This window comes from Mycteria americana, chromosome 9 (genome assembly GCF_035582795.1).
Source record: "Mycteria americana isolate JAX WOST 10 ecotype Jacksonville Zoo and Gardens chromosome 9, USCA_MyAme_1.0, whole genome shotgun sequence".
Taxonomy (NCBI): Eukaryota; Metazoa; Chordata; class Aves; order Ciconiiformes; family Ciconiidae; genus Mycteria; species Mycteria americana.
Genome location: NC_134373.1, coordinates 43,325,120 through 43,350,880, shown reverse-complemented (window position 1 = coordinate 43,350,880; position 25,761 = coordinate 43,325,120). Strand labels below are relative to the sequence as shown.

The 25,761-nt window shown below is 51.2% G+C and overlaps 1 protein-coding gene across 1 annotated transcript in view; it reads right to left on the bottom strand.

Moving 5' to 3' along the window:
* KCNJ3 (potassium inwardly rectifying channel subfamily J member 3) overlaps positions 1-25,162 on the bottom strand; it is a 45,342-nt gene extending 20,180 nt beyond the window's left edge. The window contains exons 1-2 of the mRNA XM_075511500.1: positions 24,445-25,162; positions 18,746-18,962 (exon numbers count right to left, since the gene is read on the bottom strand). Coding sequence (XP_075367615.1) covers positions 18,746-18,962; positions 24,445-25,122 — 895 coding nt within the window. The 5' untranslated portion in view covers positions 25,123-25,162. The remainder of the gene's footprint in view (positions 1-18,745; positions 18,963-24,444) is intronic.
* Positions 25,163-25,761: the final 599 nt, after the last annotated feature.

Genomic DNA, 25,761 nt, shown 5'->3' with positions numbered 1-25,761 from the left:
GCAAGGCCAATTTAATCGCCTGAAAGCCAGGCAACGCCACGACAGGTCGCAGGCACGAGCACTGCCAACGCAGCTCCCGTCTGCAGCTCGGAGAGGGGAAAACCCAGCCCTGCAAGTGCAAAGTTAGAGAAAATACAGAGCCGAGCCCCAAGGGCAGGCTGGTCTAGCGGAAAAGCGAAGGAGAGGTTCAGCTGCCGCTCGGCCGAGGAAGAAGGCGTTCTCCAGCAGCCAAGCCGGCGCGCGGCTGTCGGCACCGCCCGGGGCTGAGGGGTTTCTGCTGAAGCAGGGACCCGCACCGCGGCAGGCAGGGCACAGGGGCCGCTGCCGCAGGGCAGCCCCGGGGCAAAAACCGTCCTTTTTCCACTCAAAGTCAGCAAAAGTGAGACTCCTTCTCTTGGAAGGGATTCAAGGATGCCCTTTCCCGCCCGCCAGCGCCCATTGCTAGGATCCGCAGCTCTTTTTCTCTCTCTCCCCCGAAGGACTTCCATCTGCAATATCAGGCTTCCTATGTACACTTAAAAAAACAGTTAAATTTGCACAAACGCAAAGCAAAGTTGTTAACTTTAATCATTCTCTAAGACAAGTCCAGCCACATCTCAAAAATCCTGGCTCCTGGCAGGAGCCGTGCACCGACGTGACCAGATACTCTCCAGAGCATGTTTCTTCTCCTGTCCACTTGCAAAAAAATTAATAGTCCTTTTTTTTTTTCTTCTTCTTTTCGTCTATTACTCACTTCTCTGTGCACTGAGGTACGAAAAACTATTTTGTGCATTTTCAAGCTATTATCCTTCTCTCTCTGAAAGATGCAACGTTCCTGAGACCAAATAGACGGGGTCTTCTGCTGCTGGGTTGCTGCTGCTTTTCTGTTGCAGCCCCTCATATAAAACGTGATGTACATGTGCACTTCACGGACAGTATACAGCACTAAACACGAGCGTGAGCATCATTTCCCGTAGCACTGGAGAAGCCCAAAGGTCTGCTTCATCCCACTGTGCCGGGTTCACCACCCCAGTCTCCGACCCCTTCCTGCATTCTCACCAGCAAACTATCCCACCTTTATGGGGTTTTATAACTTTCTGGACAGCAGCCAGCGCTGTTCATTTTACACGCTATTTTTTTTTCTCACACACACATGCCTATTAGTGCCCTTTCCCTAGTTCGAGTCTAACAAGGAGGAAGGCGTCCACGCAGCGCGGCAGGCAGCCAGGCAGGAGGCGATGGCCATCCCACCCCAGCTGCGCAGCGCCGAGCGCGCCTCGCCCCGGGGAAGTTATCTTCTTAGTAGAGTCCCCAAAATCCACGGGTTCCAAAGCACGCCTGGGCCAGTCCCACCTCCGTGTTCAGCTACCCCTCCGGAATAGCGTATGGCACTACCTGAAAGCCATTAATTATTTTGTTTGTGTTTGCTGATGTTCTCAGGTTGAGCTGTTCAACGCTAATGAGCCATTTACTGTCAATTAGAAGCCTCTCTCAGAACAGAGCTCTAATTCCAGTGAGTTTTGCTGATGAATTAATTACAACGTCAGCTCAGCCTTCTGCAGGAGCCTCTCCTCCCCTCGAGCGAGGTCCCCGAGCCACGGCACCCAGAGAATATTATTTACCTTAACGTTACTGTTAGTGACACATTCGCGTGGGTAATATATACCCACAAACACCCTTAGATGGAAAGACAGGACGGTTTCATGGGTATCGTGGACCAAGCAACACCTTGAGGCATGTTTGTTGGGCAGGTTTTAAACTCTTAAGCTCTTCCAGGTAAAAAGAAAATTAAAAATCCATTTTTTGTTATGTATGAGGCGCTTGGTATAAAGCATTATATGAATTTTCCACAGCTTTAAAAACCCACCCAGGTCTGGCTGCTGAGCAGTCCTGCGAGAAACAGCCACAAGCAGAGAAATCTTGCACTGCGATGCCTGCTTGAAAAGAAATATTAAATATAAATCCGTGCTATTTCATCATGCAACATTAAGTCAGCAATGTTCCACTGTGGGAAATTTCATCCCCGTCGCTGCGTACCGCGTGAATTTAAAGCATCTGCAGCATAATGAGGAAGGCGAAAGGAGCTCCAGTGAAACGCCGTGGATATGCTTAGCACGACGGTTCGCGTCCCGTTAGATGATTGCCGCTAATATATGTGAAGTGTTACGCTACAAAATAAAAAGGCAAAAAAGAATGAATAATTAATGGGGCTCTGAAGGGTAGTTTGGCAGATAGCTATAGTTAGAGAGAGGCTCGAGGGTCTGCTTTCTATCCGGTACTTGGACTCGGGACCCTCGGTTGCTGCAGACGGAGCGAGCGCCCCGGACCCCCTGCAACGGCACTGCCCCACCGCTGCTATGAACAGCCGAGCTTTTACAAATGCAAGTACAACTTTGCATACAACCACCTTTTAATAAGATAGCTCCAGAGACATCCTCCAGGCTCCGAGGCACGTACGAGCCAGAAGCGATGCCCCTTTCCTCTGTGCCGAAGCGTCGCTCCTCGGCACAACGCGGCAGGTACCTGCTAAGACGAGAGCTGGCTTGCGGGCACCCCGGTGCAAGAGGAGAACACCCGGGTAGCCCCAGAGGACACGGGTAACCCTGATACTTTCCAGTGAAGTTTCTGTACTGTAGACATCAGCATCTCCAAGAGCTGAAATCGCCATTCTGAGATGCAAAATACTTGAGAGCAAATTCTGTGTTACATGGAAGGTGACAAACTGGAGACAAGGAACTAAGAAGAAAAAAAAAAAAACCCTAATTATAGCGCTGCAGAAGCTGGCTGAGAAGCAAAAACTGTGAGATACGCTTGGCTTGGTCATGTCATGACAGCACGCAAAGTAGGTATACATGGAAAATATTGGAAAGGATTTAATAATTTAAACAAGACAGAAGGTTCAGCTGCTTTGAGATGAAGGGAAAGGCAGATGAAATCTGTTTCAGAAAACTGCCAGCCCAGCCGAGGGGGCACCCACAGCACGACACCACAGCACGACACATTATGTTCTCCCAATCGCACTGAATCACATTTTCCTCTTAATAAACTCACTCTTGTAAATGTGAACCCGCTATAAACGGTAACGTGCCTCCACTTGACCGTGCACCCCAAACCTCGGTGCGCGGTCGGTGCCACCCCGGGTCACTGCTCTGCCACCGAGCACCAGCGGCAACAAAGGGCCCCGAGTGCCAGCAGCCGCGATCGCCCAGCCCGGACAGAGCCAGCGCTGCAAGGGGTGAAGAAGACGACGGCTACACACCTCCTGTGCAGCTGGGCTAGACAAAGCAGACCGGAATCGACTGCTGCTTGACAGGCTCTTGCTGGCTTGCAGTCAAAAAACCCAGAATAAGCTCTGGGAAACAATGCAAGACGTCACCACGAGTCCGATGTGCCAGCTGGGCAGAGGAACTGCACATCGTTTCCAACCGGTCGCCTAAAGGTGCGTTATTAAAACAGAAAACTGCACAGGCTGTTTCAATGAACAAGGATTTAGTCGTTTTGCTGAAAAACTTCATTCTCGGATTTAATTTTTTTGTGACTTCTACTTCACATAAAGGCAGAAAATGAATATTCTATAATTTGACTGTTACGTATTTGTCTTAACTACTGCATTTACATTAAGTTCATTTTTTGAGTTCAGCCTAAATTTGCCGTTCCTCCCCAGCAGATTTTGCAGGACAAAAAAAAAACCCTCAGCAACCTGTGATACAGATCGTGCCCGCCACCCCAGGACCCTTTACCATGATTTTAAAAAGGGCAAAGCGCAGACGGAAAACCTCCCCGCTCTGCGCCGCGCAGCGCCCGGCCGCCTTCCTGCTCGAGGAGGCTCGGCGCTGCCAGAAGCACGGGGCAGCAGCAGCAGGCGGAGGGAGCGCTGGACGTGCGCCGAGGAACCAGCCCCGCTGCATCCCGCCCCTGGAGCCATCCCCTGCCTGCGCGGGATGGTTCTGGGGAAAACGCGCCCGAACGCTGCTCTCCGGCCCGGGAAGCCTTTCCACGTGCGCAAGGATGGGATGCATACGCCCTGCCCCGCACCCAGCACGAGGAAATTCATGCCGGCGTCTCTCTGCAACTGTCTCGCCACGCCATAGGCGTATGTTCAGAATAGGAATGGGTTGCTTTTTTCCTCTCCTGCGGGACACGGTAGTTGATGTGTAAACAAAGAGCGTATGGGCGCTCATGTTTACAGGCTGCAGAAAACAGATTTATTAACATAAAATTCTTAAAACAAGGGCATTTGTGTGACCAGGTAAAACGTTTCCTTTGCTTGACTTGCTGTGTGAGCGGGTATGTCAGACAACAGAGAACTGGGGGGAAGTTAGCACAATACTGCTCATTCGATATTAAGTTAAAAAGACAATATTTGGTGTTTGAAAAGCGTGCTTAGCAGAAGGTGGATGCTCTGGGATATATCTTAAAAGGTACCAAACCAGCAGGTGTATAAATACCAAACACAAACCTTCCCTTTGCCACAAGTTGCGCCAGGGGAGGTTTAGACTGGATATTAGGAAATTTTTCTTCACCGAAAGGGTTGTCCAGCACTGGACCAGGCTGCCCAGGGAAGGGGTTGAGTCCCCATCCCTGGGGGTGTTTAAAAGCCGTGTAGATGTGGTGCTGAGGGACATGGTTAGTGGTGGGCTGGGCAGCGCTGGGTTAACGGTTGGACTCGATGATCTTAACGGTTCTGTGAAACACAACAGAGCTCTCTTCTTGGAGGAGGTACGTAATGGTGAAGAACAGCACTGTGCATTAAACCAGAAAACACACACACCGCGTCCAGCGCAACTGCACTCCCCACGGGGCAGATGCTGCAGCGTGCTGCTCGCGCCGAACCCTCCCCGAGAGCTTTGGCTTTGTGGGTCCCGGGGACTAGAGGAAAACCTTCCTCCTCGTCCAGCCGGGCGTTGGAAATTTTACAGATGACCCAGTAAGACTGTTAAATATAAAAAATAATTGCAACCTCAACCTAAAAGACAGAATCTTTTCATTATTTCTCTTTTCCAGCTAAGTATCTCAAAGACATATTCTTAATTCTGTGAGCCCCATGAACTGTGCCCATGATTTCCAACACTGAAATAGTTTCCAAATTGAACTCCAACATCCATACAGGATGGATTGAACAGGATGGATACAGAACTCCTACATCAATACATGTAGGATGCAGATTTTATTTCTCGCTTGCAGGTCCTGTCTTCCTTCCCAAGGAGAAGCACGTTCTTTTTCTAACAGGGCAGCTCTGGGGACTCATTTCAGCTACGAGGATAGAGACAAGCGAGCAACGGGCCATCGCTTTGGTCTGTGGTCTCACCCAGGGGATGCCCCAGCCTCCTTGCCGGGACCGTCCCAGCAAAGGCATCGCGGGATTCGGGATGACCCAAACCCCGCCGTCCTCCCGGGCAGCTCCCCAGCAGCTACAAACCCAGGGAAAGGCCAGGCTCTGCAACCCGAGTTCTCGAGAGCAACGAAGGCAAGCAAGTCCATGATTAATAAAATGCAGCCCAACAAGAAACAGAGTCAGCAGACAATTCTTTATCTTAACTAAGTTTAACGGGTTTAATTTCATTGCTTCTGCCTTCTCAAATGGTTCTGTCTTTCCTTCCTCCCCTCCTCCCTCATCCCAGAGGACTCTTCCCTCCGTCCTTCCCCCCGGGAAGGCCACAGCCCTGCAGGGACAGACCCACATCCCCTTTTTGCTGCACTTCATTGAAGAGCCCAAGTTGGGAGGAGCTTAGCCTGAGTTTAAAAAGGGTGAAATGCAGCTACTTATTTCATTTTTTTTCCCCAGAATGAAACAAACTCTAGATACTGGCCATGTATTTTCCCACCAAATAACCTCTCTCTACCTAAAGCAGAAATTAAGATACATATACAGAACGTATCGTTGAATGTTTTACGCAAGGTACACTATTGATATGTTTGGAGACATGTCTTCATTAACAGTCTGCTACACAATCGTCTTCTATTGGTACCACAAATCTTTTTCCTACTGAGTCCTGGAAGCTGAATTCTTACTGGTACTCAAATGAGTGATTTTAAAGCATTCGCCGATGTCTTGAGACTTTATTTGATGCCTTCCCAACTGTACCAGGACATTCCACCTATGGTGAATATACGCGTAGCTGGGTGGTCCTTCAGAAAAAGGTGGTAAATCCAGGTATCTCAGGGTGCTCCTCCCCTGCCTCACGGGCATGGCTTGATTTTGACCGTCGGTGCCGTTATTTGAAATGCCAGGTTCGCTTGGGTGCAAACAGCACCCAGATAAACGGCAGTCCCCGTCCCGGAAAACAGACGTATCGCCCACCCGTGCCGCGGTGCACGTGCGGACAGGACTGGCACGTGCGCGACATGTGAAACGGGGCGGGCGGGAATCTCATTTGTCCTCTTTCCTGACACTTCTGTGAGTTAGTAGAGTTTCAGTATCAAGGTTTCACTATGAGAAAAAATTTTAAACAGAACGAGTCTTAAGGGAGTTGACTGCAGCGATGGAAATTAAGAAAGGAAATGCATTTCTGTACCTAATGAAAGAAACAGATCTTCACGAGAGCCTTCTACCCTGGTGGTTCACCAGGAGATCTCTGCACTCTTTCTCTGCACTCCAGATTTCAACTCACATCCTTGACGTAAATAAAAAAGCATCTTTTTGGTGAGAGGCTGTACAGGTTTGCCTCTCCACCTCCACGTGCTCTTTGCTCCCATGGCACACGCACGCACACACATGCACACACACACACACGCTCACTCATGCCAGCAGCTAAAAGGCTGCCAGTAGGACGTGGCATCCCTTTGCACCCTGCCAACACCAAATACGCTAAATACACTATTGTTGTGGTTTAACCCCAGCCAGCAACCCAGCCCCCCCAGCCGCTCGCTCACTCCCCCCGCTGGGATGGGGAGAGAATCGGAAGGGTAAAAGTGAGAACCCTCGTGGGCTGAGATAAAGACAGTTTAATGGGGAAAGCAAAAGCCGCGCACAAGCAAAGCAAACAAGGAATTCCTTCCCTGCTTCCCGGGGGCAGGCAGGTGCTCAGCCATCTCCAGGACAGCAGGGCTCCAGCACGCGTAACGGTGACGGGGGAAGACAAACGCCATCGCTCCCAACGTCCCCCCTTCCTCCTTCTTCCCCAGCTCTATACACTGCCCATGACGCCGTATGGTATGGAATAGCCCTCGGGCAGTTTGGATCAACTGTCCTGGCTGTGCCCCCTCCCAGCTTCTTCTGCCCCTGGCAGAGCACGGGGAGCTGAGAAGCCCTTGCCCAGTGCAGCACCAACTAAAACATCTCTGGGTTATCAACGCTGTTTTCAGCACAAATCCAAAACAGCCCCATACCAGCCGCTATAAAGAACATTAACTCTCTCCCAGCTGAAAGCAGCACAACTATACACTACAGCCCACAGCTGTGTACACCAGCCAGAGGTGTCCACCTCATTCACCCCTCTACAGAACTGAATTTACTACACATATACATATATTACTTATATATACTTATATACTATATTCATTACACTATATTATGACCCTATGATCTGGCCCAGTATCAGCCAACAAAAATGACCTGATAAGCATAAAAAAGCAGCAAGAAACTCTCTCAGAGTTGAAACTCATCCTAGTGCCTTTACGTGATCAACAGCCTTAGGCGGGGTTGTGAAATACTGTCACTCCAGGGATTTCAATACAGAATAAAATACCTATAAAATTTTTAACAAGTTTAAAAAGTCTACATAAGTGAATACGCAAAAGTTAAAGAGAATGGAAAGTCTTTGTTAATAGCCAAAGCACACGGAGAATGACCAATTATTTTCTTCTTGGGAACACATGCAAATCTTTGACAGTTCAGATGCATCCTGGAAACTCCTAATTTTGCGTTTTTGAAGTTTTTCATTAATATTAAATGACTTTGCCACTATCACTCTTCCCTTAACAATTATTCCCTTAACTATCTTAATAACTCATAGTGAACCCCGCAGGAAATCACATTCATGTATGAAGCGTGGGAAGTTCAGACTCCCCCCTTCACCCTTTCCGCCGTTATTACGCAGGTAGAAAATTCCTACCTGTCTGATAAAAGCACTCGTTGGCTGAGAAAATCCCAAGGAAGCTCCGTGCAACGCAGATACACAGCCCCCCCGTGATATCCCCGCGCAGATCGTTCCCCGTCATTGCACAAGTGCAGAATTTAGGGAAATCCTACAAACAAAACAACAGTAGAGCTGTATGCCAGGGGGCTGGGGGCTGACCCACAGCACGGCCTCACCTGGTCCGTGCCCCTCTGAATTAGGACAGGCTACTAAAATTTGTGGGTATATACTATGGCAAGCAGAAGGATGTAAATTGTAAGCTGCAATAGCTATGCTTGCAAAGTTTACAGCAAATTACGTGCCTTGATGTGTAAGGAACAAATGCATTGGAACAGAAAAGGAAAGAAATGGTTCATCTGATTGCTGTCATTTTACAGACCACTCCTGAGGCAGCCCCTTGCTCCTGAGGACACTTCTAACAGCTAACTGTACGGCAGGATAACAACAGTTTCGTGCTTATTTATGCGAACGGGTTAGGATTTGATTACTAGGTCTAGCTAGGGAGTGCTCGGTAATGAGCACGTTGTGCCTTCATAGCTGAATTCTCAGGCGAAAGAATAAAAAGCTTGGTTTTGTAACAAGTAAGATTTAATAGCAAGAAAAACCATCTGAAGACTGAAGGACGCTGGTGCTCAGCAGTGACTCTCCAGAATTTCCAAGTAATGAAAAGGTACAAGGAATTTTTTAGTTTTGAAAACAGGAAAAATTCTCATTACGTGGAAGAGAGGAACACAGCAAAGTACAAACAGCTCTAACCCCTTGTTTTGCATCAATGCGATACTAATTAATCCTGGTTTCCAAGCTGAAGTCAAGCTAGAAGGGCTTCCCAGAGCCGGCTACCAGGTGCAAGCCTTTCCCAGGAACTATCGGTATCTCCAGCTTTGCTTTTCACCCCTCGCTATCCCAAAACCCTTTGGCCGATTTGCCACCCCACTGCTCCTCCGCTGCCTCGGAAGCGGCCGGTGCCCGACGCACCCACCGCCCCTCCTTTGCTCGGAGCAGCACAGCAGCGCGTGGATCCAGAGACGCGCGCGGGGCGACGGCAGAGGAGGGACAGGCAGGGGACGGGTAGTTACACCCCACCGGGCGAACTCCAAATCACGGAAAACCACCGCACAAAGTAATCAAACAATTTTCATCAGCTAGAAGAGAGCAAAGTGGCAAGCGAGGGCAAAAATGGATTTGTCAGAGCAAATCGGGTCAAATGGATTTAATTTCCTTCTAAGGCAGAGGAACGGGGCTGCTGAGTAGGAGAGAACTGGACTGCCTGCAAGAATACAATTTTTAAACTTTATTTTACAATAATATTAACAAACTAGAGGCAAAAATGAGAAAGATGCAATATATGAGGAAATGGCTAAAAAGTGCAGCCCTTGGGAGCAGGAATATACTTGCTGCACCAATAGAAAGTGGAAGATTTTCCATTTATTTCCCATTAAATTCCGTTTAAGGCTCCAGGGTGGTCCCTGCTGCAGCACTGCCGCTCAGAAACGAACGTCTCCATCCTTTACAGTGACCACGGCTGGGATTTCGGGGGTGTCCAGGACCAAGGGGGCCGAGCCCCCCAGCCCTCAGGCAGCCCCATTCGGGGTTAACACCACGGACCCCCGGGCACCGGGATTTCCCGCTGTTGCTCGCGAAGCTGCTCAGATGCGCTTGTTCTGCACCAGTGCAGCAACAGGAACAGGCAACTGGGCCCAACTGGATTTAGATTAGGTCGACAGCAGCAAGCGTCACTTTGGAGGGCTTCATTGCAGGCAGGGTTAAACAATAAAGCCATTTGATGCAAATGACAGAAAGTCCCGCGGCAGGCGCGGCCGCCTCCTCCTCGGGTACCACCACCCGCGCTCGGCCGGGAGGAGCTGCTCTGCTCGGGGCACAACTGCTTGGCACTGAACGGAGATCTGGGGACAGCCCCAAGCAGAGCTACCACGGAAAGAGCTATTATAGAAAACAGGGACACGGCAAAACCAGTCATTCAAATTGCATCAGCAATTAAAATGATGATCCTCCTGAACTAAGATAAAATCAGCCATCCTCAGATGAGGATTTTCATTCTCTGTTCAAACTATTTTGCAGGAACCTTCTTTTTTAGGATATGCCGCGTCTCGCTTCCAGACCTGGGCAAATAAAATGTCCCTCAGATTCACGGTGGCTCAAATTCAGATCCTGGCACAACCCACGCGTGCACGCGAGTTGCACAGGTCTTTAAGCCGATCTTCTCGCAGATCCGCAACAGCATCCTTGTGACTCCAATACCGGGGCTATCGTAGCCGAAGCTTTTTTCTGCCCAGAAGTACGAAAAATCACTAAATCATTTATACAACTCAGTAGGAGAGGCAGTGATGGTAAGAGGACAAGAATAAAACGAAGACCTCCAATTTAGGCTTATTAACTGAAAAAACAATAGGCGAGAAACAGCACAATTTGAGCGCTGTAGAGTTTTCTTATTCGTTTATGAATTTCTCAGAGAGGGGCAATTCGGGTCTGTATTTAGCAAGCAGCATCTCCACGTCCCTGCCTGCTGGTGGGTTTACAGGAGCGAAGTGTTCCCTGCCCGGCACCGAGCACGAGAACGCAACACCCCTCGCAACCACGTCACGCCTGGTCCGTGAGAAATCCAAGCGCTTTGCCTTCCACACGTTTCCAACCAGCGCTCGCACAACAGCTCCGACCTGCCAGGGCTCGGCGCGTGCCAACGCCGTCCTCCGGCCCCACCAGGAGATCCTGCCCCCCGCGACCAAACCCAAAGGGCTCCAGCTGCAGGAGGGACGTAGCTCGCACGCTCGCGGGGAACGCGGTATCAATATTTTTCTTCTTAGATACGTTTGATTTCCTGGAGGCATGGTGCAGATTTATATCAGAGATCAAGTTTTAGTGCTCCCGAGTTTTCTGGATGATTGCACATGTCACTCCCCCAGAGATTACGAGCTCGCGCTTAGCCCTCCGATACTTACTCATGGAAAAAATTGAACTAGATGTGTAGACCGATGGTACAAGGTCCATCTGTGCCAGCACACATAGCACAAGATCAGCACAAGAAGGCTTGTTCAAGGAGAATGTATTCTGTTTGATTAAGCGTGAACAAGTATTTTTCGCAAAGACATGACTTCTGATGAATCACCAGTTATTCAGATTATATACGGTGAAAGGAAAGCTCCTGCAGAGCTCCCGATTAAAATCACTATCGTTTTTTCTCTCCTATATCTCCAAAGAGATCTAAAGGAAAAAAGGAGAAAGAGCCAGGAAGGCTTTCTGCAGTGAAATTCAGTACTTGGGGGAATTGCTGCCTTACGCAACGGCTGCAAGTTATGTAAGGGATGCAGCTACCAAAACTGTTCTCTCCCAGTCGTGCCTCCTTAGAACTAGCACACCAACCCATACACTTTTGCTACATTTTCCCAGAACCTTAAATCTTTTCATTAGCATTAAAAAATGCTTTTTTCCCTTTTTTTTGGTCCAGCTGAGCCCTTTGGCTGTGCTGCACCTGAGCAGCAGCCGCAGGAGGGGCGGAGGGAAGCTGGGCGATGAAAGTCCCAATTTCAGCACATCCTCGCTTTGACAGTGACAAACGTGGTTGCCTGCATGACCAACAAATATTGGCTTTTCCACTCACAGATTTCATATAATGGTAGCACTGGAAAAAGATCTGCTGAACTGCTAAGACCACAACATTTTACATGGCTATTTTATCATGTTTAGGTTATGCTTAGAAAACAGAAAAAAAGAAAAAAAGCCACTTTCATTGCTGCTGAATTGTTCTTTCCCTGTCACCTTCCCATCTAACACACCTTACTGATGTCTCAGTACTAAACAGCGGTGGAGTCTCCCTCCTTGGTGATATTCAAAAGCCATCTGGACATGCACCTGGGCAAACGGGTCTAGCAGGCCCTGCTTGAGCAGTGGGGTTGGACCAGATGACCTCCAGAAGTCCCTTCCAACCTCAACCATTTGTGATTCTGTGATATTTTGCAAAGAATTGGTTCAGAGAGACTATTTTTTTAAGCAAATTTAGCCATCGAGTTATCCCTGGCTTAGGCTGCCCAAGACCCTGGTCCCCTCCCACCGACGCAGAAGGTGAGGACTCCCCTCATCCCTTGCCAAAGACCACGATGAATAGGTCCATGACACACGAGCAGGTCCATACTCCACCAAACCCAAGCTACCAACAGCTTCGTGCCATCCTCGCACAGAGAGGCGAACCCAGAGCGAGCAAGGAGCCATCGATGGTGGAGCAATGCCGGCACGCTCGGTGCTGGGCAGAGGTCTGCTCCGGACCTTGAGCTCCTCGCTCTACCTCTCTACCTGAATTTCTGTCCTGCCAATACAATGAGATTGAGGACACCTCATGAACACCAAGGTCTGGTCACAAAAACTACTGTAAGACAGTGGAGAAGGAGAGCGAGAGGGTGAACAAGGTATAATTTATGAAGTCTACCAACTATCAAGTGATGCAACGTTTTGATTCTGGTTAGCTCCAGAGTATTTTCCCTCTCTTCTATCCTCCGCCCACAACACTTTGCCCACATCTGCACAAAACCCCCAAAATCCAAATGGTAAGATAAAAACAGAATAAATATATTTTATGCTCCACCTTTAAAGCTGCTAAATTTGTACTGGGGTTTCTTCGAAGCTAAGCGACCTTGAGAATAATGCATAGGAAAAACGTTTTTAAATAGCCCTAGAAATTATCTAAATCACATTAGCTTTCAGATCTGTATTACAGTTCTTTGTTCACTCAAGTTGTTTCAGTTTTGAAATCATGCCCACATAGCTGTTTCTGAGAGAAACCTTCCTATGGAGACCTACGGTTTCACAATTCAAGCTATTCATGTTTTTAAAAGTAAAACCAGTGGAATATGCCTTTGATTCCATCTCTATTTATTTAATTAAAAAGCCTGGCAGGCTGTTTGATTTCTTTAATCAGAAAATGATGTTAAAAGGTTTCCAAAACAACATTTAATGAGTTTTGAAAATGGATGCATATACCATTCCTGCCAGGTTTCTGTACGTTTCAGGTTCTTATCAACTGTTCATTTTTTTTAGCAATTTCAGCAGCTTATCGGTAAGTCGCAGGATAATACAGCAATTGTGAAAGGCTACGCACTCCTAAATGCATGCAGAGGCAAAGCCCCAGGAGGGGAATCCAGCGCAAGAGTCAAAACTTGTTCTCCCCATGAACGCCACCGGGAAGGTTTGCTGACAACGGAGCTTAAAATTCTCCATCACAACAATGTGAAATCAGGACAATAGGTTTTGAAAATAAACGCTTGGAGTGTTCTTCAAAATTATATGTTATCATAATAATGGAGGGGTTGAATATATATCAAAAATAATCCTAAATGATTAGCAATTACCCTTATGAATCACACCCATCTTTGGATTCTGAAAAGCCATTTGAACATCTCAGCTGTGAAACTCCCCCGTTGCTGACTGACGCTCCAAAAAATGGACACACACCAAAGCCCAGCGCCAGCGCTGAGCATCCTCCCGCGCTGCCCGGGAACGCTCCGGGCTGCTGTCGGGGCGACCTCGGAGCGCTCCCCACGCAGGAGCTTTGGTCTGCGGGTCGTGCAGGAGGTAGGGAGGAGAGTCAGGAGCCACCGCGGTTGCCTCCAGCATCCCTGGCCGTGACCCCTCCCGAGACCTCCTAAAAAAAGGAGATATTTTGCTTCGGTTTCCTAAAAGGAAGGGCTGGCTGGAAAGGGACGGGAAGGGAAGGAGAGCCAGGCTCTGCCGAGCTCAGCCCTGCTGAGACCCCCGAGGGGTCTTCCCTCTCCCTTCCCTCGAGAGACGCGCTGGGTCCCCACCTTCCACGCGTTATTATCTCAACAACCTAACAGCTGTAATTAAGGAGGGTAAGGAAAGCATAAAGAAATGTTTATATTTCCAGAAATTAAAATTTCAGTGACGAGGCAGTAAATTAACTTAATCAAGTTGGGAGGCATCTATGAGAATCATTTTTATACGATTTAATGAGAGAAGGCATCGGAAATGGTGATTTTAATCAGCCAAGTGGGATTTATAAGCAAGAAGATCCTGCTTAAATAACTCATTAGACTTCTCCAAGAAATCTTTACTGTCCCTGCAGACAGTCAAAACAAGATTTATTGTATATATTTACTAATTCTCTAAATCCCTTGGTAACATTGCATATCAAAACTCAACTGATTAAAGCAGAAAACAAAGTCAAAGAAAAAAAGTCTCCATAAGCACCTGCGAAAGAAAACCAAGAGGCTCTAAGTCCTTATCAGAAGACAGAGCTGACTCAAATCAAATGCTATTAGGCCTCCTAAATCCCTATTTATTATAAATACAAGGTTATATTAGAGAGAAATACTCAATACCTACTAATACTTCTTATAATTGTAAGACACCCGCACCCTGGCCTGCACCAGCCGGCGATACCGCAGGACTGGAACGGGAATAACATGGGAAACGGCAAAGTCAGCACAATTTACCCTTAAATTGTGCTGTCCTGGCATAACCCACCTGACGTGATACGCCTCCCAGACGCTACCTCCTATGGCACCATACCACCACACGTGAATGCAGAAATGCGACAATATTGCTAAATATATTTTGAAATCATGACTTACAGACAGGTTAAAGGTTGAAGCATTTCAGAACACGTCAAGAGCCCGGGATCCACCCCACCGATCCTCCCAGTGACTTTAATTCTCTCTTATTTTTTTCTCTGTTCAACCAGAAATCTGCATTTATTTTTTACAGGTATTTCTGCCTCCTTCAGTTCCAGACTAAAGGCCGCTTCTGTCACGTCACTACAGCCAGAAGAAGTGCTAAGGGTATACCATGAAATAAATATTTCTGTTATTATTTGTTCGCCGTCTAATTCTCGACGTTGGGGCCAGTAGATCTCCACAGGACACCAGAGATGCGCGTGAGTAACTCGGTTCTTTACAAAGGTCGTTATAGATCTGAGCGCAATTTCACAGCACTTTTCAGGCAGACACAGAAAATAATTTACTTGAAAAACAAACCAGGAGCGTAGGCTGAAAGCACTAGCTCCCCCTTTAAAGTCTGCAAGTTGCAGAACTTTGATGAATATCAAAGCCTTCTCCGTTAAATAAGCTACAAATCACCATTAGCAAGAGTCGGGGTAGGACCCTCCTACAGCCCAGGCAGGGGCTGCTCCGCTGCGGGACGCTGCAAGGACGTGGCAGGGGGAGCAAACAGTGCAATTCCTCTGCGCTATGCTCCTGGGGCAGGTAAGAAAACCATTTATCTCCATGGTATCGATGCTCTTCAAGTCAATTGGGGGGGGGGAAGAAAAGAAGACAACAGCTTCAGAAAATTGGCTGTATTATAAGGTTGCTTGATGACCACGTGCAGAAGCCACGTTATTTTATCAGACCCTCTGAACCGGCTGTCAAGTCAGGAGAGGCGGCACAGAAGCCAAGCAGCACATCTAGCGCTGGGGCAAGTTTCTCCTAAACCTGCTGCTCTGCTCGGTACCCATCTCCCCACCTGGGAGTGAAGACATCCGAGTGAAATCAACTGTTTTCACAGGGAAACATTAGAGCTGCCGTCCAATTTTAAACACAAAAACCAGTTCCCAGGCAGGGTTTCCCAGGAGGTGCCCCAACGGAGAACGCTGCCTCGGTCTGCAGCAGCACAGGGATACGGCCGCCGTGACGCCAGCGCGGGAAGGGCTGCGCGTCGCCACCCGACTTCAGTTCGGCTTTTGGGCCTCTTGCCCTTGGAAAGACGCCAAATGCCAAGACTGCATCATTGCACAAATTAATCCATTTTCATCATGTTCTAAGTATTGAAATATAGTCTTCTGAGTTTCAAAACCCAATTCAATTTCAATTCAATTTAATGATACAAAATGATGATGATTTTTTTTCATGCGCTAATTGATAGGAGCGTAACGGATAACCACCGCAAAGGCAGCTCTCTAGGCTGAAAGGTAGGAAGTTCTTCGCTCTGCAGTAAACATCTATTTTACCCCTGGGATGCAAGAGCAACCCATCCTAAGAACAGGGCTGTAGGAAAGATTTGCTCTCCGGAGGCTGCTGCCCTAGCTGCACGGGTTTCACTCATAATTAAATTAAATACCGCTCCCGGTAGGATTAACAGAACACCGTGATTGTACTTCAAAACTCAAAATACGAGGCTCCACAGCCGAGGTGTAAGACAGCAGCCATCAGAAAGGACTTCCATACCACCGGAAGGGCTGACAGCCGGGCAGGAGCATCGCCCGAAGTCACCCCAGACACAACCCAGCCTTCCCCTCCGCTCAGCCTCGGCTCTGCCCTCCCTCTGCTCCTTCTGGGCTCCGCCGGACCAGACACGCAAAGAAACCCTAAACCCCTCTCCCGTTCGGTTCAGAACAGTCCCCGCTTCAAACGCTCGCGGCTGTGACTTCGGCTCGTTCGCAAATCAACCACAGTTTATTTAACCTTCCCCCAACCTACTTCCCGCAGGCTACATATTCCCCACCGCAGGACTCTCCCGAACTACACGCAAATCAATGGGGCTCGCTCAGCCCCTGTGAGACCCACCGGTACCCCCACCGCTGTCTCTCCAGCCGCACGCAACCGAAATTAATTGGAAAAGCCTTTTCAAATGTATGACCTACTCACTGACTTTCCGAGACCGAAAAAAAAAAAAACCAAACAAGCATCGTTTTTACATCTAACCAAAAATAGTGCCCTGGTTTCCAAACAACTGCAAGTTATTTCTGTTCTTCCCACGCCAGCAGACATCTAAGACTTGTATTGCGCTTCTGGCATCATTTACACGCTACAGCGAGGGCAGGTAACTGTCTTACGCCGAGGAGGAAGAAAGCACAGACCAAGTCTCCTCCCGGCTTTACCTACAAAACATCCAACAGAGTACGCTGCAAATTATTTTACAACATTTCTAATAACCCCCTTCAAATTATTGCTTCTGTTCTGGGGTGCCTGTGGGCTGTTAGATGCAAACCATAAGTTAAGACAGCTTAGATGGAAGATTTCTGCAACACGTTATTTCCACAAAGAGAAGAAACGTATTTTGCCTAACATGTACTAACAATGATGTTTTCTCAGAAAGCTGCCTCTGACTTAAATCCCTTTTACCTTAGCAGAGGTATTCAGGTGCATATCCCATATGAAACCGTTCTTCTTGACACATAACGTACATTCGCAAACACAAATTGCACACGTCTGCGTACACAGGTTACCGTACGTCCCCAGAGCAAGACCTCCGTCTTGCCACACGTGTTTTGGCTTTAAGGCGAATGACAGGGGAGGTGCAAACTGTCATAAGGAACCTGCCGGAAGAGCACCAGGATAGAGACGGGTCCCGGCTTCCCGCAAGTTTTAAACCTACTAAGTGTCCACCCCTCCTGTCTTAAAAAGAAACGGCGAGATCGCCCCTGCCCTCGCGTCTGTTCTTGTTCTCTTTACCTCAACCAGGCTCAGCAAAAGCTACCTACTGGAAACCATCAGTGCGAAGCGCTGCAGCCTAAAATAAACGCCCAGTGCTTGTGCCAACGGCAGTGCCGCGCAGCCAGGCTTCTTGGCACGCACCTGCGGCTCCTCCACCTTCGGATCGACGTGCTCTCGCCGTCGCCGGCACCGGCTCTCCGCCAGCCCGCCTGCCCGCCGGCTCTCTGCTCTCCTCCTCTCTCATTTACTCACACGTTTAAAGATTTTTTTAACTTCAAATCCCTTTCGTCCCTCCGTGGTTTATCGAGATAGAGCACGTTTTGCTCTATTTTACCCAAAATGCATCTCATCTTATAAAACTAGGTCACAAAATTTGCAAGTTTATATGCGTTAGGCTTTACAGATCCAGAAGATACCACCTTTTTTTTTTGTTCCGTGTATAATGCCTAAGTCTGAAAAATTTACAAAAAATAAACCCAAAAGTATACAAACGCACCGCTTTGTTTTAAAATTCTAACGAGTTATTTACAAAATCCCTTTTCTTCAGTCATTTCTGTTTTAAAACAGTTCTGCTAGAAAAGAAAAACAAACAACAACCTGGAGCGCTTTGGTCTGCGTGTCAGCCCTGAAATCCTTACACGAGCCAGCTACGCTAACAGCAGGGAGGTTTTCTTGAAATATCGGGGAGTTTTTCTGGACCGGCACGGACGATTCACCTCCGCGGGCCCCAGCCCCCCCGGGCGCCGGGCTCAGCTGCGAGAACGCTGCAGCCTGCGGCTCCCGGACGTTGCCTCCCGCGCTAGGAAAGCAGCCCAGCGCAGAAACGCTGGGACACCAGCGTACGACCGCAAAACGACCAAAGCTATTCTGAATATTCCCCGCTAAGCGCTCCCTGCGGCAGGCGGCAGCCTGGGACGCGAAGCAAGGCACTGGCATCTGCCTCCAGCCCGGGCCGCAGCCGCAGCATGGCTGCCGGCGACGCCGCAGGCAGCACGGCCCAACCGGCCCCGCCGCCGCAGCCCCTGCCCGCCGCGGCAGCCGCGACGGAGGCTCCTCGGCCTTGCTGGGAGCACCGAAGCGCGTCACCTTGGTAACAGACACGTTGCCAAAAATCCCTCAAACATTTCCACTCGGTAGGAAAATACAACTTTGGCTGTCTCAAAGCATTTGCAAAAATGCGACCGTGTCGTTGGAACAAAGGGCAATCTGAAGCACCCGATTTTTCGATCGCGGATGGTGAGACCTGCGGGGTGACATCTGCTTCGCGGAGCGTTTGCTGTCTCTACTCACCCGTCGTTTCCACGATGCCCTCCAGGATGACGACGATCTCAAACTGCTCCGTTTGCATGCTGCGCTGGGAGAGGTCGTAGAAGGGGCTCTTGGCATCTATCACGTGGCAGATGGTGAGCGGGGACACGAGGAAAAGCTGGTCGGCCCCCGTGCTGAAGCCCACGTCCAGCTCCAGCTGATCGAGCGGGAGGAATTCGCCCTCCGGGGTCTGGCGGGACTGGACAGGCAGCGAGGGGAGAGACAGAGAGAAAGACATCACTGCTGGAGCAGCCGTCACCGAGGCACCCCGACAGCACCCCGACAGCACCCCGACAGCACCCCGCGTCCCTGCCAGCGCTCTGCACCACCCGTCACGCGCGGCAAACCTCGGTCCGGCCACACGGCCGCAACGCGGGTGGAAACCCAGCGCTGGCCGTGGAGAGGAGGGATGAATCATTTCGAACACACATCTTCGAGCAACTGCAGCTCACCAGCATAGGAGCCCTGGAAGGACACGGGCCACCGACGCGAACGACGGCTCTGCCACCGACCCGCAGCGTCACCCACCAGGAGGGGAAGACGAAGCCGGCGTACCTCGGGGCTCTGGCAGGCAGAAGCCACGCAAAACCTCACAAAATCCCTGCTGTGACACCGTGACCCCAGGCAAGGGCTCGCAACCAGCCCCTGGGTCCCTCCACAAACAGAAACTCCTTTAATTTAATTACCAACTTACCCACGAGAGAGAGTTCCCCAGCGCTGGCTAACAACAACCCACATCAGCCCCAAATCGGCCGAGCACACCGTTCTCCAGGGAAGTTTTTAGGTCCCTGTCTGTTCGACAAAAGAAGCCTGGAGAGGGGGATGCTGTTACTGCTTTCGTTAGAGCTGCCTGCTGAGACACTACAAACCACAACTTAACAGCTACATAACAAGCCCATAAAATCACGCCTAGGGCTGAAACCTCAAATTCAGCGCCCCGGCTCACGCACCCCGCTGCAAGCGTCGCACCCCTACTCCGCAGGGAGCACTGCAGCCAGCACAGCCCTGCCCCAGCGCTCCCCCTCCGGCTTTGGTTTCTTCTCCCCCTGTTATGAATAGGCAGGAGCAGGGCATTATAGCCCTTCCTGGTCATTAGTTTTATTATAGAATTTTCCATTATTTGCTACTCAGATTGTAAAAAGAAGTTTTACAAACTGTTGCATTCATCATACACAGACAAAGCCCAACGTTAAATCGCTACTCGAGACGCATTTCCATCATTCCCGACATTTTGAGCCGATGCGAAACTTCCCACATTGAGCAATACCACTGCCTTGAAACGGGATTTTTTTTTTTATGGGAGCACGATCGCGCTTGCAGGAAGAAGCGTAATCTTTCCCCTAACTTCTCCTCTAACTCCGTTTCCATTCTCCTCCTTACTCAGACCCGCTGCGCTCTGTATGTAACCGGGGGGGGTGTCGATGCCCCGTTGGACAGGGACCAGCACGGCCGTCACCTCCGGACTATCAGCGCTCCTCCCAGTGACACCAGTGGCTCCCAGAGAAACCCAGGCCCGTGCCCGCGGTAAAACGTCCGGCACTGGCAGCTGCAGGGGGTGGGAGGGTGCCGGGTGCCCCCGGGGCACGGGGCAGCCCCAGCAAGGGGTGCAGCTACGGCCGAGCCCCCGGGGTCGGAAGCGGTTGGGAGCCTAAAAGCAAACGGCGGCAGACAGAGCAAAACCGGATTATGCGCCTCGCTAAGGATTTGGTTTCTATTTTTAAATTTTTCCCTGAACGGTGGCTGGATTTGAAGGAGATCTAATCCCAAACAAACAATCGTGCGTTTCGCTGCCCTGAAGTTTCGGCTAAGAAATGTGCTTAAATTTTTGCGTGTGAAAATTCAGATTTATCACACCTGCCTCTGCCACCCCATCCTAGCACACGCCGAGCAGTTTTAGATAGAGACATCAGAGCCAAGAAACATCTAGAGCACATCTGCATAAATATCCTGCCTGCGGGGCTTTGTTTGTTCTTTCTTTAGAGGCAAGTCTACTTTTCAATAAAAAGACAAAAACACGAGCAAAGCACCAAATAACACCCGTAAGCAGGGCAAGGAGCAGCTCCAGGGAGGGAACTGCTTCCATCAGACATCCCACCCCCCTACAGTGCTGCTACAGCCCCAGGGGAGGCGAAGGCTGGCCCGTTTCTGGGTGACGTTGTCACTCTGGGGACACCGAGACCCCCTCACCCGGGTTGCCTTTGGCTTTGCACAGAGGAAAACGGTGGCCCCGGGTCAGACCCAGTGAAACACAATTAGGAATCGCATGCACCAGGCTTCGTTATGAAGGCTAATGGTTTGGGGCAGCCCTCTACAGGGCTGGTTAAAAGCTCTGGCTCCTGTATTTAGGGCTTCAGCTACCACCGCTACCGTCCAAAATGTTTGGGCTTTACGTGGCACTTCTCCATGGATGCTTTCCAAGGAATACCCAGCGGTACCTGCCCCGAAATCTCGGTGTGAACCGACCAGCCAAAAACCCCCTACCAACGCACAGGAGAGGACGACAAAGCAGGGTGAACTATTAATTTTGCACAAAATTCCTCTATAATGGACATCTTAACAGATGGAACAGTGATGAAAAAGGGGAGTTAAAGACACCGCGGTACTTGAGGGACACGGCAAAGCCCAGAGACAGAGGCACAAACTACAGCTAGGGTGAAGAAAATGATGGGGAAGAAAGGTTAAAAACGGGTGGGCTGCTGCCTGGGTGCCATGAGCTGTAACCGCGGCTGCGGCGCGGGGGGGACCTTCTCCCGCTCCCACGGCATCGTCACCCTACCACCGCTTGCACGGGGGCTCGTGGGATTCCTGGGGAATCTGTCACGTCTGTCACAAAAACCTCCCATTTCACAGCCGCAGGAAAATCAGGTGTTACATTATTCCGCTGTGAAGTCATGCCCATGAAGTATCATTGCCTCTGCTCCGAGGGAATCGAGATAAAGACTGAGAGCTAAAATGTTATAGACAACCCAAATATTATTTTACAACTGCCCCTGAGCTACCGGCAGCGTTCAACCCAAGGCAGGGTGTGAGAACTCGCACTATTGACTATTTTGCTATTCGAGCAAAATACATTTGCCAAAAGAAATGACCTTGAGTGACTCTTTTGACTCAGTGTAATGTAGGGAGGAAAGTACAGGCCTTCTAAGTTTCATTCAAGTTCTTTACAATCCTGGAGATTCTTTTAAAAAGTGAATATTACAGTGAATGACTCTTTGCACTAACTTGCCACTTTTAAGGCCTTGTATTTGGTTTTTTTTCTCCAGTATGGTCTAAGCTTGCCAGGCAAAAAAAAAAAAAGTGTATTGGGATTTCCAATTTTACATAGATTTTGCAAGCAGAATAAGCTTTTACCAAAAAAAGAAGCATTTCAGCAGAAAATCTATAAGCAGCCTACAATCAATTCTGCCCTCCCGGTTTTGCAATAAACCTGCAATAAACGCTATACGCAAAGCAAAGCAGAAACACCGAAGCAGCAATCCCCCTCTGCCACATACTCGTGCTCCTGCAAGCCGGAAAGCCCGTCCGTGCGTGGCAGCACCCCCTGGAAGGGAGATCGCTCTCCCTGCTGCAATCCTCTTTTCCCCTCTTTTTTTGGCCAGGAAGCCCGGCCAAGCACCGCTCCCCCACAGCAGCCACAGGACGTACCCTGCAGAGACGTTTGGGGGGGGGTGCGCAGAGCCAGCTCTAACTGTATCCACAGAAAAGCCGTATCTTAGCCCTTTCTTACGCTTCTCCGTCTCCCTCCACATTTCTAGCTGCCCGTGTACGGAGCTCCTGCGGGCTGGGCAGCTCTGGGCCGGGGGAAAGCCCCTCAGGCCAGCAGGCAAGGGGCACTGCGGGATGCCCGCAGCACAGCGTGCCACCACGGCCACGGTGCAGCCGCCGGCACCGCCGGTGCCACGTCAGCGCCATGCCTCACGAACGGCCTTTCCCTAACGCGACCGAAGCCCCACGACGCAGGGACAGCTTGCTTCGTTGGTGCTGCTGCTCTGGTAGGGTTCCCTGAGCTCCTCTCGGTTTCTTGCTGGTTTTTACACAGCTGCAAAACCTTCACCCCCCTGACTCCGGCACTGCCGTCACAAAACCAGAAGAAATGATGGCTACGAAGCCGCTCTTTCACATATTTAAAGTTCAGGAGATTTTTTGGAGCCACACTAAGTTTTAAGCTCCAACTTTTAAAATTCCCCCTGCGGCACGTCTGGATACAAAAAGGGCTAATTTCAAAATCTGTAATGGAAATGACTCATTTTGATTCTTTAAAGCTATTAAAGATGTATGTCAAATGTAACGGTCCGACCTCTCTCTAGTCAGGATGGCCTCGCCGCACAAGGCAGTTGGAGGGGTCACCGTGGTGCCCTCTAAAGACAGGATGATTACTTACCAGGCTAATTGCACGTCATTCAATTAACCCATCTAAACTTCTGACATGAGGAAACAATCAGGGATAGCTCGTATCAGGGAAAAGCGTAACTGATTATTCAATCCTGCTGATTATTCAAAAAGAAAAGAACGGGAATAGATGCCGCCAGGTCAGCTGCAGCGAGTGCATCTTCACCGGTGTTGGTTCCCAGCTACAGCAATCATCTGGGCACGGCAGGAAGGAGACAAATGAAATTATGGAGATTCTTTAAATCCCTCTTCCCCCCGGCTTGTCGAGTACGAGCACTACCCCTCCCCTTTTGGCCACAGACTCCCCCATGGCTTGGGATGCAGTGAGGGTTCTGCAACCCTCACCGAACGCAGCGGTGATCCTGCCTGCAAAACCCCCGTCGCAAACACGTATTTGGGCCAAAACACGACAACTTCAGAAGCCTCCGAGCAAAACGCACTTGTGCTTCGTCGCATCCGGGCGCAGCAGACGGGGGATGAGCATCCCTCCACGGGGGGCAGCCAGAGGAGCGGGGAAGAAAGCAGGGGGACCCCGCCTGCCCCTGCAGAGCACCCACCCCGAGGGCAGGGCACCCACATCCCCTGCAGAGCACCCACCCCGAGGGCAGGGCACCCACATCCCCTTGGCCACGGAAACATGCGGGATGCCCTGCACGCGTCAAAACGTCACCCGAGCCGTCCCCTTCCACCCACTCCACGCTTACTTCATCTCCCCCGTGAATATGCGGCCGTTGTAGCAAGTCTCAAATAAACACTCAATTTTCCCTAGACATACAGGGCCATTAGCACGGTTTTTAAATGTCTAACCCTGGCATTCTGCTTTCCATGAAGTTCATGCACCGTATAAATAAAGTTCTGCCTGACTGGACTCACCGTTGCCTGAAAGCACAGAAATATGCCAGAAAGGCAAGCAGCTCTCTTTTAAAATGCACACCAAGGAATTCAAGCTACAAAGTATTTCCTTGTCAGAGAAATGTAGCATTTTATAGAAATATAGAAATATATAAATATGCATGTAAGCCCAGTGCTGAACATAAATATTATCCTACAAGGCTGATACTAAATCAGGTGGTTGAGAGTAAATCTGGTGCCTGACGGCTGAGCCTGAAGAGCATCGCAGGGACACAGAGGCAGCCGCGGGCAGGAGCGAGGGACGGCGAAGCTCTCCTGCCGAAAGGGCGCTCGGAGAGGCCGGCAGCTCCAGGGCAGCGCAGAGGTGGGGACGCGGAGGGGGACGGCGGGGCGTCCCCGGGGGACCGGCAGCGGGGCGAGCGTGGCGGGACCGCACTTACTTTGAGCAGCTTGCAGCGGATCTGCGCGGAGACCATGTGGCTGTTGCGGAGGTTGCCCACCCTGAACATGAGGGTGAGCTTGCCGTCCCGCATGGAGATGGCGGCGTGCTCGCTGAACATCAGGGTCTCGGCCCTCTTCTTGGGCTGAGACATCTTGATGAACATGCAGCCGATGAGGAAGGCGTCCACGATGGAGCCCAGGATGGACTGGAAGAGGAAGAGGATGATGCCCTCGGGACATTTGTCCGTGATGTAGCGGTACCCGTAGCCGATGGTGGCCTCGGTCTCTATAAAGAAGAGGAAGGCGGAGGGGAAGTTGTAGACGTTGGCCACGCAGGGGGTGTAGCTGTCGTCGTGCGCCTTGTTCAGGTCGCCCCGCATGTAGGCGATCACCCACCACATGGAGGCCATGAAGAGCCAGGCCACGGTGTAGGTGAGGATGAAGATGAAGAGGTTCCAGCGCCACTTGAGGTCCACCAGCGTGGTGAAGAGGTCCGAGAGGTACCGGCTGGTCTCGCCGCCCAGGTTCCCGTGCTGCACGTTGCACCGCCCGTTCTTGTCCACGAAGCGCTGCCGCTTGCCCCGCGGTGCCGCCCGGGGCGGGGGCAGCCCCCCGCCGCTGGCCGAGGTGCTCACCACCTGGTACTCGTCCCCCAGCTTCCGCCGCAGCGCCGACATGCTCCGCTCCGCTCCGCGCTGCTCCGCGCCGCCCCGCGCCGCGCCGCGCAGCGCCGCCGCCCGCCCCGCCCCGCCCCGCCGAGCCCGGCCCGGCCCGGCCCGGCCCGGTCCCGCCCGGCCTCCGCGCCCCGGCTCAGCCCGGCCCGGCGCCGCCGCTCTGCGGGCGCGGAGGCACCGCTCTGCGCGGCCGCCACCCACGCGGAGCCGGCGGCGGGGGCGGCGCGGCCCCGGCAGGGCACCCCCCGCCCCCCGCTCCGCCCCGCGCAACGCCCTCCGCAACGCCCCCCGCTCCGCCCCGCGCAACACCGCCCCCCGCGCAACGCCCCTCGCTCCGCCCCGCGCAACGCCCCTCGCTCCGCCCCGCGCAACGCCCCACGCAACACCCCCCGCTCCGCCCCGCGCAATGCCCCCCCGCGCAACGCCCCCCGCTCCGCCCCGCGCAATGCCCCCCGCGCAACGCTCCCCGCTCCGCCCCGCGCACCTCCCCCCGCTCCGACCCCCGCTCTGCCCCGCGCACCTCCCCCCGCTCCGACCCGCGCACCCCCCCCGCGCAGCGCCCCGCGCACCCCCCCCCGCGCACCGCTCCGCGCAACGCCCCGCGCCCCGCCCCGCCCGGCGCCCTCCGCAGCCTCAGCGCAT